At 45.9% G+C, this 14,954-nt stretch overlaps 1 protein-coding gene across 2 annotated transcripts in view; it reads left to right on the plus strand.

Moving 5' to 3' along the window:
- The window catches only part of TFAP2E (transcription factor AP-2 epsilon), a 92,858-nt gene extending 83,103 nt beyond the window's left edge, over positions 1 to 9,755 (plus strand). For both annotated transcript variants that reach the window (XM_060258264.1, XM_060258265.1), the window contains 2 exons: positions 4,857 to 4,998; positions 8,254 to 9,755. In XM_060258264.1, the coding sequence (XP_060114247.1) occupies positions 4,857 to 4,998; positions 8,254 to 8,542 (431 nt within the window). In that variant the 3' untranslated portion in view covers positions 8,543 to 9,755. The remainder of the gene's footprint in view (positions 1 to 4,856; positions 4,999 to 8,253) is intronic.
- The last annotated feature ends 5,199 nt before the right edge of the window (positions 9,756 to 14,954 follow it).

The following is a 14,954-nucleotide window of genomic DNA, read 5'->3' on the forward strand; positions in this document are numbered from 1 at the left end:
ATTGGTTGGCTGTTGTGTGAAAAAGCACATTGGATAATGGACTAGATGGACCACTGGTCTGATGCAGCAGGGCTCTTTGCATGTGGTGAGATGAACACAAGGCCGTGTATATATGTGTTGGTGAAACTTTCCACCGGCAAGACTTAGGTGTCTGTGCCAATTGTGTCATTGGGCTGGCAAAAGATCCTGGAAGCCAAGCCCACACATTATTAACCTGGGAGGGAGGGGAATACAGGTCAATTATTAGACATCAAAATCAACCCAGAGAGGATTTCCGCCCACTGCTAACTTCTGCCCTAATGCAAACGAAGGAGATTTTCAGTCAGTGTCCTTGATGTGAGACGCCATCATTTACAGATGGGAGCCCTCAAATGCACAATGTTGTAAATCTATTGTGGTGGAAAAGCAGCTGCCCGAGAGGGAGAGAAGAACGCCATCTCCTTTGTTGGCAGCAAATGAAACGAGCAGGTTTGCAAGGCAGCGGTTGTTCCCGAAGGCAGTTGGGCCAGGCTCTTGTGAATGGCTGATTTCCATGAGAAGAAAAGGAAAAGAGGACTCAGAGGAAAAAACACTAGCACACACTTTTGACTTTGTCCAGACAGCTGGGAGCTGTCACTGGCTACTCTTGAAGGGGGGTGTCAAAGTTAATTACAAGGGAACACAACCAGCCTCATGGCCTGAAGTGCCTTCGTCTGAGTCAAGGCCATCTTGCCCACTTACCTGTTTTCATGCCAGCGAACCACGATGACAGGACTGCTCCTGAACAAGTGCAGAGTGCATTCCACTTAACGGCTATGCTTCTTGGATTCTGCAGGACAGACTGGCTTGAGTTCTGGCACCCATCTTTAAAAAAAATAACCTATGGGCCCAGCTTTATACTCAGCCTGTAGATCAGTTGATTTTAGGCTTCTTTCTTCCCTGTCTCAAGGATTCTCTCGCTAACATGCCACCAGATATGCCTGGTATGGAATACCAGATTTGTAAGATGGGGGGCAAGCCATGCATGGGTCTGTTGATGCAATAACCATTGGTGCCATATTTCTGCCCTCAAAAGGGTCACCAAGGTGGTTAACAAATTAGAACATAGGTAATAAAATCACCAATTTTTTGAGCAGGAGCGCAGTTCCGGCTGGCTTGGGGTGTGGCCTAATATGTAAATGAGTTCCTGTTGGGCCTTTTCTACAGAAAACGCCCTGTGTGAGACAATGGTGACTCAGGGGGTGTGACCTAATATGCAAATGAGCTCCTGCTGGGCTTTTTCTACAAAAAAGCCCTGAAATTCACATTTCAAAATCATTCAAACTATATTGCCATATTCATATTGCCTGAACCTGAGATGGCTTCAGACACAGTGGCATTTGTCATATTCAGTTTTGTGTTGTCCTGCTCTGCATAATAAAGGGGGGGCATATGTGTGCATGAAGAAGCCTCTTATGGAACTCTGGCAGAACAATGAAGTCATTTCCTAAATCAGTGCTACATAGTTGGGGACCCCAAAGTGGGGGTGCAACTTTTTAAAAGGTTTACTGTTGGGCCAGGAGGGGAACTGGGAGAGGAGGTGCAATAGCAAGTTTGGGTATGCTTCTACATGCTATTCAAACGGACCATACAATATAGCTTGTGTTGCTCCGTAATGGGATATATTTATAAATGCTAAACATGGGTGGGCAAATACCCACAGCTTTCTATTGTGCCAGACCCTTGATCCATCAATGTCAGCATGGCAGGGGTTCTCTTCTGGCAGAAGTCTTTCATGTTGCCCCATGCTGATCCTTTTAGCTGGAGATACTGGTGATTGAACCTGAGATCTTCTTCTTGGTAACCAGATGCCTTGCCATTGAGCTACTGCCCCTTCCTAGCTGCCTTCCTCAGAACCAGACCACTCAGTTTTGTCTGCTCTGACTTGATGACAGCTCTCCAGGGTCTCAGCAGAGACCTTCTGCACCATCTACTACTGAATCCTTTTAGCCTTGGAGACATCAGGGATTGAACCTGGGAGCTTCTGCATGCCAAGCAGATGCTCTACCAATGAGCAGTGACCTCTCCCCAATATACTTGATCTTTGCTAATTGATCGGGGAGGCTGAGGGACTGAAGTCTAGTAGCACCTTAGAGACTAAAATTTTCAGGGTATGAGCATTCAAGAGTCAAAGCTCCCACTGGCAGATACAAGTAGGAATGGAGATCCCCAAGCCTTTATATCCCACTCTGAAGGTCAAAGGCTATGGCAAAGAAAGGAGTCAGGATGCAGAATAAATGGGGTATAAGGACTCAGGGATCTCCATTCCTACTAGTATCTGACAAAGGAACCCTTTGACTGTTGAATGCTTATTCCCCTAAAATCTTGTTGCTCTCTAAGGTATTGCTAGACTCGAATCCAGCTGTTTTATTGCAGACCAATATGGCTACTCCCTAACTATGATATGAGGATATGCAGGGGAAAGAAAGTAGTGTGACGTCCCTTTAAAGTGAGCCCTGAAAATAAGAGTATGTTTAAAACGGGTGTGTGTCTGTCCATTTCATAAAATTGAAAGTCACTGTCCTAGATGTGTTCTGAATTGCTGAGATACCTGCCAGTGTAACTTACCCAAGAAGAGGATGTCCTTTGTGTCTCTGCACAATGGACCAGTCAGCCTCTACTAGGAACAGATGTTCCTGCTGCATTCTTATATCATAAGTCACACTCCCCAGGTAAACATGCAGTGCATGCTTTCAGAGGCTTCCTTTTGTGTCTCTGCATGAATTGTGTGCGTGTGTGTGTTAACTAGCCGTTTTCTAGTCGAGACTCATGCCCAGAACAACGAATAATGTAAAAACACTGGGTTGGGCTCCACATAGAATAATTCTCATTCTTGGGCCCAATAATTCTTTAAACAGCGCAGAATACAAAGGCTGAAAAGGGAAGGAAGAAAGGTGCTGTTGCTCAGCTGGAGGACATGTGAAAATCACGTCTCTGTTTGGAAGGGAGCTTATAGAAGGCCTGGCAAACCAGTAATCTGTGCCCTTTTTTGAGCACAGGGTAGGAGGGCTCTTGTGTGATCTCTTTTTCCAAAGGACCCAGGGAGGATTAAGAGGGAGATCTGTCCCTGTCTGTATTGTCTCTGCTCAGAGTTCAGAGACCTCCTCAGGGCAAGAGCGTTCTGGCTGGGCATCCATCATTCCTGGGGAAGGCCCTCTCATCGGTGAAATTGATCCATCTTCAGGCATCCCTGTGGAAGTAATCAGAGCTGATGGCCATTGATCACAGACGGCCCCTGAAACCCTGCATAGACAGACAGAGAGCTAATTCATCTCAGGCCCCCTGCTGCTGGCTGGATGAGGCCATCCATCCACAGTGTATTAACCTAGTTGCCAATGTCTCTTCTTGCCCTCCTTCTGTTGGTCTTCAGCACTTCTGAAAAGAGTCTGGCATTGCACTCCTGAAGAAAATCAGGCTGTTAATTTATGTGTGTGGGTGTGTTTTAAAAAAGAAACGTGTTTCTATCTCTTATGATTCTAGAGGCCAGTGTTTGGAAACATCCAGCCAAAGGAGCATATTAGGCCTATCCTATGATTCACTACGCCAAAGCAGGAATGCTTAATATATGGCATAAAAATCTCAGGTGGCCTCCATTTGAAGGTTTTGTCTGCCTTGGCTTTTAAACCACAGCAGGATTTTAAAGGAGAATCCACTGCCCTCTAATATAGAGGCTTTCCCTATCCTTGGGATGTGCCTTCTCAAGCAGTGTTGGTACAACATTTCAGCATTAACAAGCCAGCTGGATGGGAAGGTACAAGGTGTCAGGGGTTCCCCCCACATCAGTATCGTTGTCCTTCCCTCAGCCTCTCACGACTAGTTTTCCCTGCTGTGCTGTCGGACAGGTTTTTTTTTTAACTTTAAAAAAAGGTAACTGAATCAATGCTGTAACATTCTATTGACACATCTACTGGTTCCTCTGAATTCCCACCTTTTTAAAAAATATAAGTATCTAGCCCTTTTCACTTCAAAGATATACCTTTTCCTTGGTATTTCTGTAGTGAAAATGTTTTCCCATCTTAAAAAAACAAGAGGCATGAGTAGATCATGACCATAGATTATAATCCCTCTTTATAATCCCTGGGCCAAAGGAGTCCCGTCTGAAAGCGACCAGAGACAGGGCCTTTTCGATTGCATCTCCCTGTTGGTGGAATCAGCTCCCAGAGGAGGTGAGGGCCCTGCGGAACCTTGAACAGTTCCGCAGGGCCTGTAAAACAGCCCTCTTCCGGTTGGCATATAATTAATTGTTATCGGAATGCCTGAATATTTAGATCTCGAACATCAGATTATTGAATACTGGAATATTGAAGGATTGATTTAAGAAGGTAGCATAGTACATAGTACATATTGATGTGAGTTTTATGTATTTTTATGTATTTTATTGTGTAATTATTAATGTATTTTAAACTGATCTTTGTTAGTTTTTATGTTGTAAGCCGCCCTGAGCCCACCTCGGTGGGGTAGGGCGGGATATAAATCAAATCAATAAATAGATAGATAGATAGATAGATAGATAGATAGATAGATAGATAGATAGATAGATAGATAGATAGATAGATTGTTAACATATTATAGAGATTTTTGTTTTACTAAACGGTGATTTAACTTCTGTTTCCTTCAGTATCTCCCCAAAGCATTTTGGGAATTGATAATATGCAGATTTTATATATTTTTTAACAGTTGAAAGTCAGGTGACTGTTGAGTAGCCAACAGCCCTTCTTAATGTCATTTGGAGAGCAGGGACTGCACTCCCACCAACTATGTGTTTTGTCAGGCTATCTAGGATTGTAGTAGAACAGAGATTCCTTTCCTCACGAGTCCCCCCCCCCCCATTTTCACAGGAGAAGCTGTTCACCTCGCCCGAGATTTTGGATATGTGTGTGAAACAGAGTTCCCAGCCAAGGCCGCTGCAGAGTATCTTTGCCGCCAGCACTCCGATCCTGGTGAACTCCATGCCCGGAAGAACATGCTATTAGCAACCAAGTAAGCCTGCGGGGGGGGGGGGGGGGGGGTCCACAATGCAGTAGTTTCCCTTTTGCTCAAAAAAATGGGAGTCCTTGTCAAAGGACAGTGGAAATCTAAGGATCCAAAGTTTTACATCTGAGACACTCCATAACTGGGGATGCAGAGGCGGGGAGGCAACTGAGGAGAATTTGCTTGATGATTTCCCTCAACATTTGTTTCCAGCCTAATAAAAAAAATATGGCAGTTACCTGTGCTTGGGCCTTGCGCTGCTGTTTTGCTCATGGAATACCCCATTCTTCTCTGGTAAAAGTTCAGCAAGGGGCTTGGGAGAGCTCCTCTTCTTTGAAGTCTTTGTTTTCTTCTGATGCTACACTGTAAATTAGAGATCTCTTGCAACTTTCCCCGTGGCGCAAAGTGTTAAAGCTGCAGTACTGCAGTCCTAAGCTTTGCTCACGACTTGAGTTCGATCCCCGGTGGAAGCTGGGTTTTTTCAGGTAGTCGGCTCGAGGTTGACTCATCCTTCCATCCTTCCATCCTTCCAAGGTCGGGTAAAATGAGTACCCAACTTGCTAGGGGGGAAGTGTAGATGACTGGGGAAGGCAATGGCAACCCACCCCGTAAAAAGTCTGCATGAAAACATTGTGAAAGCGACGTCACCCCAGAGTTGGAAATGACTGGTGCTTGCACACGGGACCTTTCCTTTCCTTTCCTGCAACTTTCCAGTAAGACTTTTGAGTAAACTTTCACGGTGGCCTGTACATGTTTGCAAGCAATATTCCCAAGCACTGCTTCCATTCAACTGACAGGAAAATTAAGGGACCCTGAGAACAGAGAAATTGGCAAAGCTGAAAACACTGTTTTTTTTTTTTAAAAAAAATGCTTGTTCCATCTGTAACTTTCAGTAATTTACTGAAAAAAAATTGGGCTGCTAGTTTGCGTCTCAGTCCAATTCAAAGTGCTGATGGATATCTACAAAACCCTAAGTGATCTAGAACCAGGGTGTAGAGAGGACCAGCTCCCCACCCACCAGCCAGTGCAAACTGGCCTTGTAGCAAAGATCTACTACAGAGGTGTGCGCTTCACTCTTTGAGGAAAGGTGGATGAGCATTGAAAACGAGGCCTTCTTTGAGGTGACACCTGTGGAATTCTTTACCCACATTAGTTTGCCTGTCACTTATTGAATTCTAGGGACTAAACAAAAACATTGCTTTTCTCTAGGCCTTTTTGTGCCTTTCCTTTTAATGCAGGTCTGGGGCTGCTCCTTAAAGAGTGTGGTTTGTTTGTTTGTTTATTATTAATTTATTAAATTTGATTTTGAACCGCCTTCCCCTTGGAGGACAGGGCTCAGGGCAGTGTACAACACAGTATCACATAATATAAAACAGATTAAAATCAGTAAAACAGAGCAACAGCCTAAAGATGGTGCTAAAAGATTCCAGTGGTGCCACTGCCTCACAGGGAGGCAGGAGGGTGGAAGTGCCAGGAGGAGGGAGCATCACTGTCCTCAATCAAAGCCTAGTCCTATAGGGCGGGGATGTTATTTGGCAGAGAGTTCCACTTAGGCAGAAAACGCCCTGGCTCTAGTCAAGGACAGCCAGATATCTCTTAGGCTGGGAACCACCAACAGATTTTGGTCTGCTGAGTACAGTACCCTCTTGAGGGTAGAGAGAGCCAGTTGGGTGCAGTGGTTAAGTGTGTGGACTCTTATCTGGGAGAACCGGGTTTGATTCCCCACTCCTCCACTTGCACCTGCTAGCATGGCCTTGGGTCAGCCATAGCTCTGGCAGAGGTTGTCCCTGAAAGGGCAGCTGCTGTGAGAGCCCTCTCAGCCCCACCCACCTCGCAGGGTGTCTGTTGTGGGCGGAGAAGATATAGGAGATTGTAAGCCACTCTGAGTCTCTGATTCAGGGAGAAGGGCACGGTATAAATCTGCAATTCTTCTTCTTCTATGCCAGGAGAGGCAGAGCAGTCCAGTATGGAGGTGATGGTTGCAAGGATTACTGTGGTTAAATCAGGGTGAGACAGGTAGGGGACCAGTTGCCTGACCTGGTGCAGCTGGAAAAACACCAATCTGGCAACATTAGTGACCTGGGCCATTATTAGAGAGACATCCAGACCCTTGATGGCTGGTGCTGGTCTCAAGGGCATGCTGTCAAGATCCAGGAGTTGACACCCCAAACTGGAATCTCCCCACCGCAGCCAAAGAACTTAGAAGGATTCAGTCTCAGCCAGCTCTTTTTCAACTATCCCACTACAGCCTCCAAACTCTCAGCCAAATTTACTAGGGTGGTATCTGGCTGACTGGTGGTGTCAGCAGATAAAGCTGGGTGTCATCAGCATACTGGTGACATCCCAGTTTGAATCGTTGCACCAGCTGGGCAAGGGAGGGTGCTTATAGATATTGAATAACATTGGGAAGAGAATTGCCCCCTGAAGAACCCCACATACCAAGGGGTAACTAAGTGACATTCTCTCCCAGTGCCACCCTCTGTTCCCAACCTTGGAGAAATTAGGTGAGCCACTTCAAGACTACCCCACAAACACCTATAATGGTGAGATGATGGGTCAGAAGGTCATGACCGACTGTGTTGAACACTGCTGTAAGATCTAGCAATAACAGCAGAGCTGACCCATCTCAATCCAGCCATCTGCAGAACTTGTCCGTGAGGGCAACCAAATATCTCTCCATCCCGTGGCCAGAGTGGAAGCTGGGCTGGAACAGTTCCAGGGCTGAAGTATCTTCCAGGAACCTTTGAAGGGTCTGGGAGACCCAGGCTTGAATCGCCACTCTGTCATGAAAACTTGCTGGGTGACCTTGGATCAGTCACTGCCTCAACTTAACCCACCTTAAAGAAACGTTATTAGGATATAAAATGAAGGAGGGGCAAACAGTGTTGTAAATTTACTTTAGGTCCCCATTAAGGAGATGTAAATAAATAAATAAATAAATAGTTCTTTTAAGTATATTTTATCATATTTACCTCCCTGCAGATTTTGAAAAGATTTTGTGAAAAGTCTTTAAAAATTGTTTTGAGAATTTTTAACTGCTGGGGGTAACGAGTCTCTTATGGATTGGCTATTTACTGCAATTTTATACTGTTCTAACACGTCATTGACTTAAAACAATTGTAAACCCAGTTTTTCCCCAGCAACTGGGACTTGAGGCAAATGATAATGAATAACTACCCATAATTCTACCACATGTACAGGGTTACAAATGCAGAAATAAATAGTATCTTTTTGTCTCCTCTTTCCTCCCCCTTCTTGTTTCAGGCAAATCTGCAAAGAATTTGCTGATCTGATGGCTCAGGATCGCTCCCCACTTGGAAACAGCCGCCCATCGCTCATCTTGGATCCTGGAGTTCAGAGTTGCTTGACCCACTTCAGCTTAATAACTCACGGTTTTGGGGGGCCAGCCATCTGTGCGGCTCTGACTGCGTTCCAGAACTACTTGGTAGAGTCGCTCAAAGGGCTGGATAAAATGTTCATGAACAGCACAGGGAATGGCCACTCAGTTGGCGACTCCAAAACCTCAGAAAAGGAAGTGAAACATCGGAAATAACCTCCAGAGTTTCTCAGCCATCCCCTGTAAGAGAGTCCTTCCGTTCCCCAGTGTCATTAAATAAGAGGCCTGGTCTTATCAATGTGCGGAGGGAAAGAAGCCAATTAAGAACTGTCCTCCTGCCATGTTTCCACAGACTGTGACAGATGCCCCTCAGATATCAAGTAAACAGAAAGTGAAGACTGATGACAATGTCTAAGGGAACTTCACTGTGATGGATGTCAATCCAGATGCATTGATACGTTTCTGTTGACACTCTTGATTGGCAGTAGTGCATATTGGAAGCCAGATCATATGTGCAATTACTTTTTTCATATTTTTCTTTTCAAAACCCACAATCATAAAACCGTTGAGGTGTTTCTGAAGGCCTGACCAAACCACACCAAAGCAAACAGGTCTTGGTGGAATCAAGAGCTACTGAGAGTCGATGGATTTTGAGTTATCTCATGGGACAGATCCGGAGGGGTCACAAAGAGAGAGGAATAGCCACCGAAGTCCACTTTTGTTGTGCCCTGTGACCAAGGAAAAAGTAACGTTACCAGCAGCCTTGCTCTTGAGTGGTCCTGGGACTTTGTTTACAGATTTTGACCAATTGGCAGTCAGTGTGGATTTTCTCTAGGCTTTATAAGGGGGACCATCACCTAAGTTTTGGTCGTGTTTCTTGCAAGGAGGATCGCGTTCCTGCAAAGCCTCCTCTGCCGCCCAGTTTCATTTGGCTCGCCAGGACCTCAAGAGAAGTGATGCATTGCGACTCACCACCTCTCCTCCCAGGTTTTCAAAACGTTACTAATAATATTAAATAACAAATAATAATAAATTAATAAATGATTAAAGCACAAGGAGCAGAACTTGAAGGAGGCCAAACCCGAACTGTTTTGAAATCTGTATATATTTATTTATGTGTAATTAAATCAAAAAAGTTTTAAAATGTCCAGTGCGCGTTATTTATATTCAGTTAAGTTGGAAATTCTTACTTTTTTTTTTCTTTCAAAGATAAACTGGTCCTCGGAATTTTCTGGAATGAAGTTTTGAATAGCATGGACAATAGCCTGCGATGCTAAGAACTAGAGACATTTAGCCCAATTTGGGGTTTGTTTTTCCTCTCTTTTGTACGTGCTGTTGTTTCACTTAAAAAGCTACCATAGATGTACAGTGCCACCACCACACAAATGTCAGTCATTATCTTAATAAAACCTCTTTTTATTTGCAAACAGCCCCCCCCCCATCCCTGTGTTTGTGATAACTGAGAGAGGAATACTACCAATTTTGTGAAGTTCAATAGAGAAAAATATTACGACATACAGGAAAATTTGGGAGGCAGAGAAAAAAGTAGTCCTTTTTGAGGTTTCACTTGTGCGCTGTTTACTTGAACAGGAATTGTGGCGTCAGCTTACATCAGTGTCCTCCAACAGAGTGCCCAATGCTATGTTTCTTGTGATCTTCTTCCTTCACTGCCAAGGCAAAGAGCCCAGATTTTCTCCACGTCACTGGAACAGCAGGTGCTTCCAAAGAGCTCAGGAGGCCTCACCTTTGTGTTGTAGGGAGTAGTGTTGCCAGGTCTCTCATGGCCACCAGTGAGGGATGGGGCAATAAGGCTGCCAAATCCAGATTGGGGAACTCCTGGAACTTTGGGGATGGAGCCTGGGGAAGACAGAAACTTCAGTGGAATACAATGCTATAGAGCCTAACCTCCAAAGCTTCCATTTTCTCCAGGGGTACTGATCTCTGTAGTCTGGAGATGAATTGTATTCCAAGGGATCCCCAGGTCCCATGTGGAGACCGCCATCCCTAGGAGCACCCATTCAGAGACAGCTGCTTCCATCATAGGAAGGTCTCTCTCTCTCTCTCTCTCTCACTTTGCTTGGAACCCCCCAAATTCTGTGATTGACTTCAGCAGAGCCAGTTCCTTGTTTGGGGGGACCCTGCACACCCTGTGTCCAGCAGCCCCAATTTGTTCACCACCAGTGCCCACCCCCCATGCTTTCCATCCTCCACCTGGTTAGGCATCCTTCTCCCTCTTGCCTGCCCCCCACTGGTCGTAGCCAGTTGCCTGTACCACCTGCAAACCCTTTCCTTGACAGCACTGGCTAGTGCATGCAGCATGGTAGTCCTGCTTTAATGGCTCCCAAGGGTGCCACCACTGTGCCCCACCTACATAATACTGGGCAGTTGGAAGCTTGGTGGCAAAATGGTGGAGAAAGGCATGCAGACAGGTGACAGGAGATGTACATGTCAGTGACAGTGACCCCCCCCCCCCCCCCATAAATGCCCTGGGCTCTGGCAACTGCCCTACTCCAAAGTATTGCTGATACCAGCCCTGGACCCCAATTCCCCCCTGGTAGCCATTTGATGGAAGGCCACAGCTACATTCTCAAAATTTAAAAAAGCCCCCACAGGTTCAACAAGGATGTGGACTTCTGGCTAACATCCATTAGACATTGGGCCAACCTACATTTTACATTGGGGAGTCCATGACTGGATTGTTCCATGTGTCCTGTAGCTTTAAAGCACAGTTGGTGTGTGGGGGGGCAGGGCACTGGATTTAGTGCTAAAGCAGGGGAGCTTAACTCCCTCCTTGAATTCCATGCCATCTCCCTGACAGAAATCACCTCTTCCTCTTGCCTTGTGATTCAGTAGGGCAGGGGTGGCCAAAGGTAGCTCTCCAGATTTTGTTTTTGCCTACAACTCCCATCAGCCCCAGCCATTGGCCATACTGGCTGGGGCTAATGGGAGTTGTAGGCAAAAAAAAACATCTGGAGAGCTTCCGTTGGCCACCCCTGCAGTAGGGAATTAAAAGCCACCAGGCATACTTAGCATACTCATCTCTTTTTTTCCTCCCAGGGCTAGTAGCACCTCAGGGAGACAATTTCTAAACCTTTCTTGCCTCATCCTACTCCAACGTGGATGTCCTTGTAACAGCTTAACCCAATCACAGACACCACACCCACTATAGTGAAATCTGGCTCTCATAAATCTCTGAAACATCTGAAAATTGAGGGCAAGTTGCATGTAAATAATCCCATTTGGTGAGCAGCCTGCTTATGCAGCCTCTGACTTACCCAGATATCATTAGTTAAGGCCTTCGATTGTGTTTGAAGAAAGAGTGATCAAAATGTCTGAGCAAAAGCCAGTTTTGGGAACTAGTGGAGGCTGTGTGTGGGGGGGTGGGGTGGGGGGTGGGCTTTTGCTTCAGGAGGGAAGGGAGATTAGCAGGGATGTGATGCCACTCTATGATTTCCATTTTTCTTAGACTCTATGGTGTACCATAGAAATGGCTTTTTTTGAGCAGGAATGCACACGGATGCAGTAATGGCTGGCTTGGCATCGGGGGGTGATCTAATATGTAAATGAGTTCCTGCTGGGCTTTTTCCTACAAAAAACCCTGTGCAAAACAATGATTATGTCAGGAGGTATGGCCTAATATGCAAATGAGTTCCTGCTAGGCTTTTTCTGCCAAAAAAGCCCTGACCATAGAGTCAACCCTCCCACGATGCCACTTCTCTGTAGTCTGGAGATTAGTTTCATTCAAGGGTAACTCTGGGCCCCACCCTGAGGTTGTTGGCCCTGTTTAGGAACGCTGCGGTAAGGAAGAGGCTCTCTTAAGGCAGCACAAAGGCCTGTTGGATTTTCCACATCCAGTAGATCAATCTGAGGCCCTACCTGCACATCTGAAAATGGAAACGTTAATAACTATTGCTGCCTCTTCGTGTTGAGCAAAATAGATAATGGAACATTTTCATTCCCATTGCTGATAGGTCAGTGTGTGAAAATAATGTGGGGAAAGCCAGTTTTGTCCTATACATTTCTGATTTTTCCTTGTTAACCACCTCAGGCATTGTCCCTGGAGGGAAACAAAGGATTCCCCTGATGTGACATGCTGTCATCTTCCTCCCAGAGCAGACCATCTTAAAAGATAGCATGTAGCTGTTCCCCAGAAATGGGCATTGTAGAATGCCAGAAGGTAGACAATGGCCCAGCGCCTGACCTTCTGCTCAGCAAAGTTTGGAGCTTTCTTCCAACCTTCAGATTTTCCACCAACTTCAGCAGTCCTATGCTAGAAGAGTAATTTCAGCTAGAGGTAAACTCCAAATTTTGCTGAGCAGAGCAGTGGTACAGACCCCAGGCTCTTTCAAGCAGCGGTTATGAGGGAGTCTGTTTGCCTGCCTATCTTTTTCCTAGGAAGGTTTCCCAGTTCAACCCCTTCCCCTGAACAGCCCTCATGAAATGGAGAAGGGGGAAACGCAGAAAAAGACTACTAACTGTCATAACTTTAATAAGAACGCAATATTTATTAGAGAAAAACCCTCAAATGTCAGACAGATAGATGAAACTTTGGGATCAGGGGACCTTTTCTGTCCAATCATCAACCTATCCTTCCTCTCCCTGTTTCACTCCATAAACTGCATGTTCTTTGCAAGACACACCTGCAGGAAACTTTACAATCCCTCATCTCCTGCTTCAAAGTTAGACCCCATTTGGGAGAGGGTGGTGAAGAAGCACAGCCTAATTGCCTCCCAACCCCCCACTGTTCTGATTCATGGTCACATTCAGTATGGCACACAGGCATGATGACCACCTCAACTTATCTTTTGCTGTACTGGGCAGCTGTGGCCCAAAGGGCAGAAAAGCCCACTTCACTAGATATGTCAGTTGAGGAGACCTGTGTTCAGATCCCCAACTCAGCCACCAAGTTCTTCTTCTTCTCCTCCTCCTCCTCTCTCCCCCTTACATTTTAGGATTGTTGGAAGGACAAAGGCATGCTCAAGGAGGCATTAAAATGCACTAAATGGCAACTTGTTTCTACCCTGGCTCAATTTTTGGACTGATTCAGAATGCAGTGGACTGACAGCAACCTATTATGTGCTGAGACTCCTACACCGCATTATCATTTACTTTGGATTTTTCTAGGACTGCAGAAAAACTGGCTTTAACAGGAGGGGGACGCCCCTTCTGATGCAACTCTGCAGTTGTCTCCCTGTGCCATAATCGAGGAAGGGGGTGTTGCTGTCCTCCCTCCCTGTGTTCTAACCTCAGCTGTTCCTAATGCTTCTTTCTTGCCACAGCCAGCAAATAGCTACTCAGCAATTAGCTCGCCTTATTTACCTGATTCTCCCCTGGTGCAATGACACCTGTCTGGAAAACCCACTGTCTGCCTTCCTGTGCCTGACTGCGGTTTTACAATGGGGGGGGGGGGCGGGGGGGCGGGGAGAGGGTGTAATCCTACCCTTGCTTTGCAAAGACCAAAGCAGCCCAAACTTTCCACTTGTAGGATCAACTGCAAATGGGAATGAGATGGGCTGGGCCTTCCGCAGCCACACAGGAGGAGGAGGCTTTTCCTGTGTACCCCTTGACCATGCGTGGTGCTCAGATCCCCTCTGCTGCAGAAGTTGTTTTCTCAACATAAGGGACTATGAGAAATGTAGTTCAGGGACTACGGATTTTTAAGGGAAATGTTTCAACATTCTGACCAAACTACAATTCCCAAAATGCTTTGGAGGAGGTCATAGTTGTTAAAGCAGAGCAGCTAGAATTTATATGGAATATTATAAATTATTTCAATAGCTTGCGTGAGGATAGAGATTAGGGTTGCCAATCCCCAGGTGGGGGCAGGGGATCCCCCGGTTTGGAGGCCCTCCCTCCGCTTCAGGGTCATCAGAAAGCGGGGGGAGGGGAGGGAAATGTCTGCTGGGAACTCTGTTATTCGCTATGGAGATTTATTCCCATAGAAAATAATGGAGAATTGATCCACGGGTATCTGGGGCTCTGGGGGGGCCCCTGTTTTTTGGGGTAGAGGCACCAAATATTCAGTATAGCATCTAGTGCCTGTCCCCAAAATATCCTCCAAGTTTCAAAATGATTGGACCAGGGGGTCCAATTCTATGAGCCCCAAAAGAAGGTGCCCCTATCCTTCATGATTTCCTATGGAAGGAAGGAATTGAAAAGGTGTGCCGTCCCTTTAAATGTGATGGCCAGAACTCCCTTTGGAGTTCAATTATGCTTGTCACAGCCTTGATCTTGGCCCCACCCCTAATGTCTCCTGGCTCCACCCCCAAAGTCCCCAGATATTTCTTGAATTGGACTTGGCAACCCTAATAGAGATACTAGTTTTTTGTTTTGTTTTTAAGACATCTGCGTTTTTTACAGCAACCTGACATGAAGAAATGAGCTGATGTGGTACAGGTTTGGTTATTGAACCAACAGTGAGAAAGATCCAGATTCAAGTCCTCACTCAACCATGAAAGTTTGTCGGGTAAGAACATAAGAGAAGCCATGTTGGATCAGGCCAATGGCCCATCCAGTCCAACACTCTGTGTCACAAAGGAACATAAGAGAAGCCATGTTGGATCAGGCCAATGGCCCATCCAGTCCAACACTCTGTGTCACAAAGGAACATAAGAGAAGCCATGTTGGA

Source organism: Heteronotia binoei, chromosome 17 (assembly GCF_032191835.1).
Source record: "Heteronotia binoei isolate CCM8104 ecotype False Entrance Well chromosome 17, APGP_CSIRO_Hbin_v1, whole genome shotgun sequence".
Taxonomy (NCBI): domain Eukaryota; kingdom Metazoa; phylum Chordata; class Lepidosauria; order Squamata; family Gekkonidae; genus Heteronotia; species Heteronotia binoei.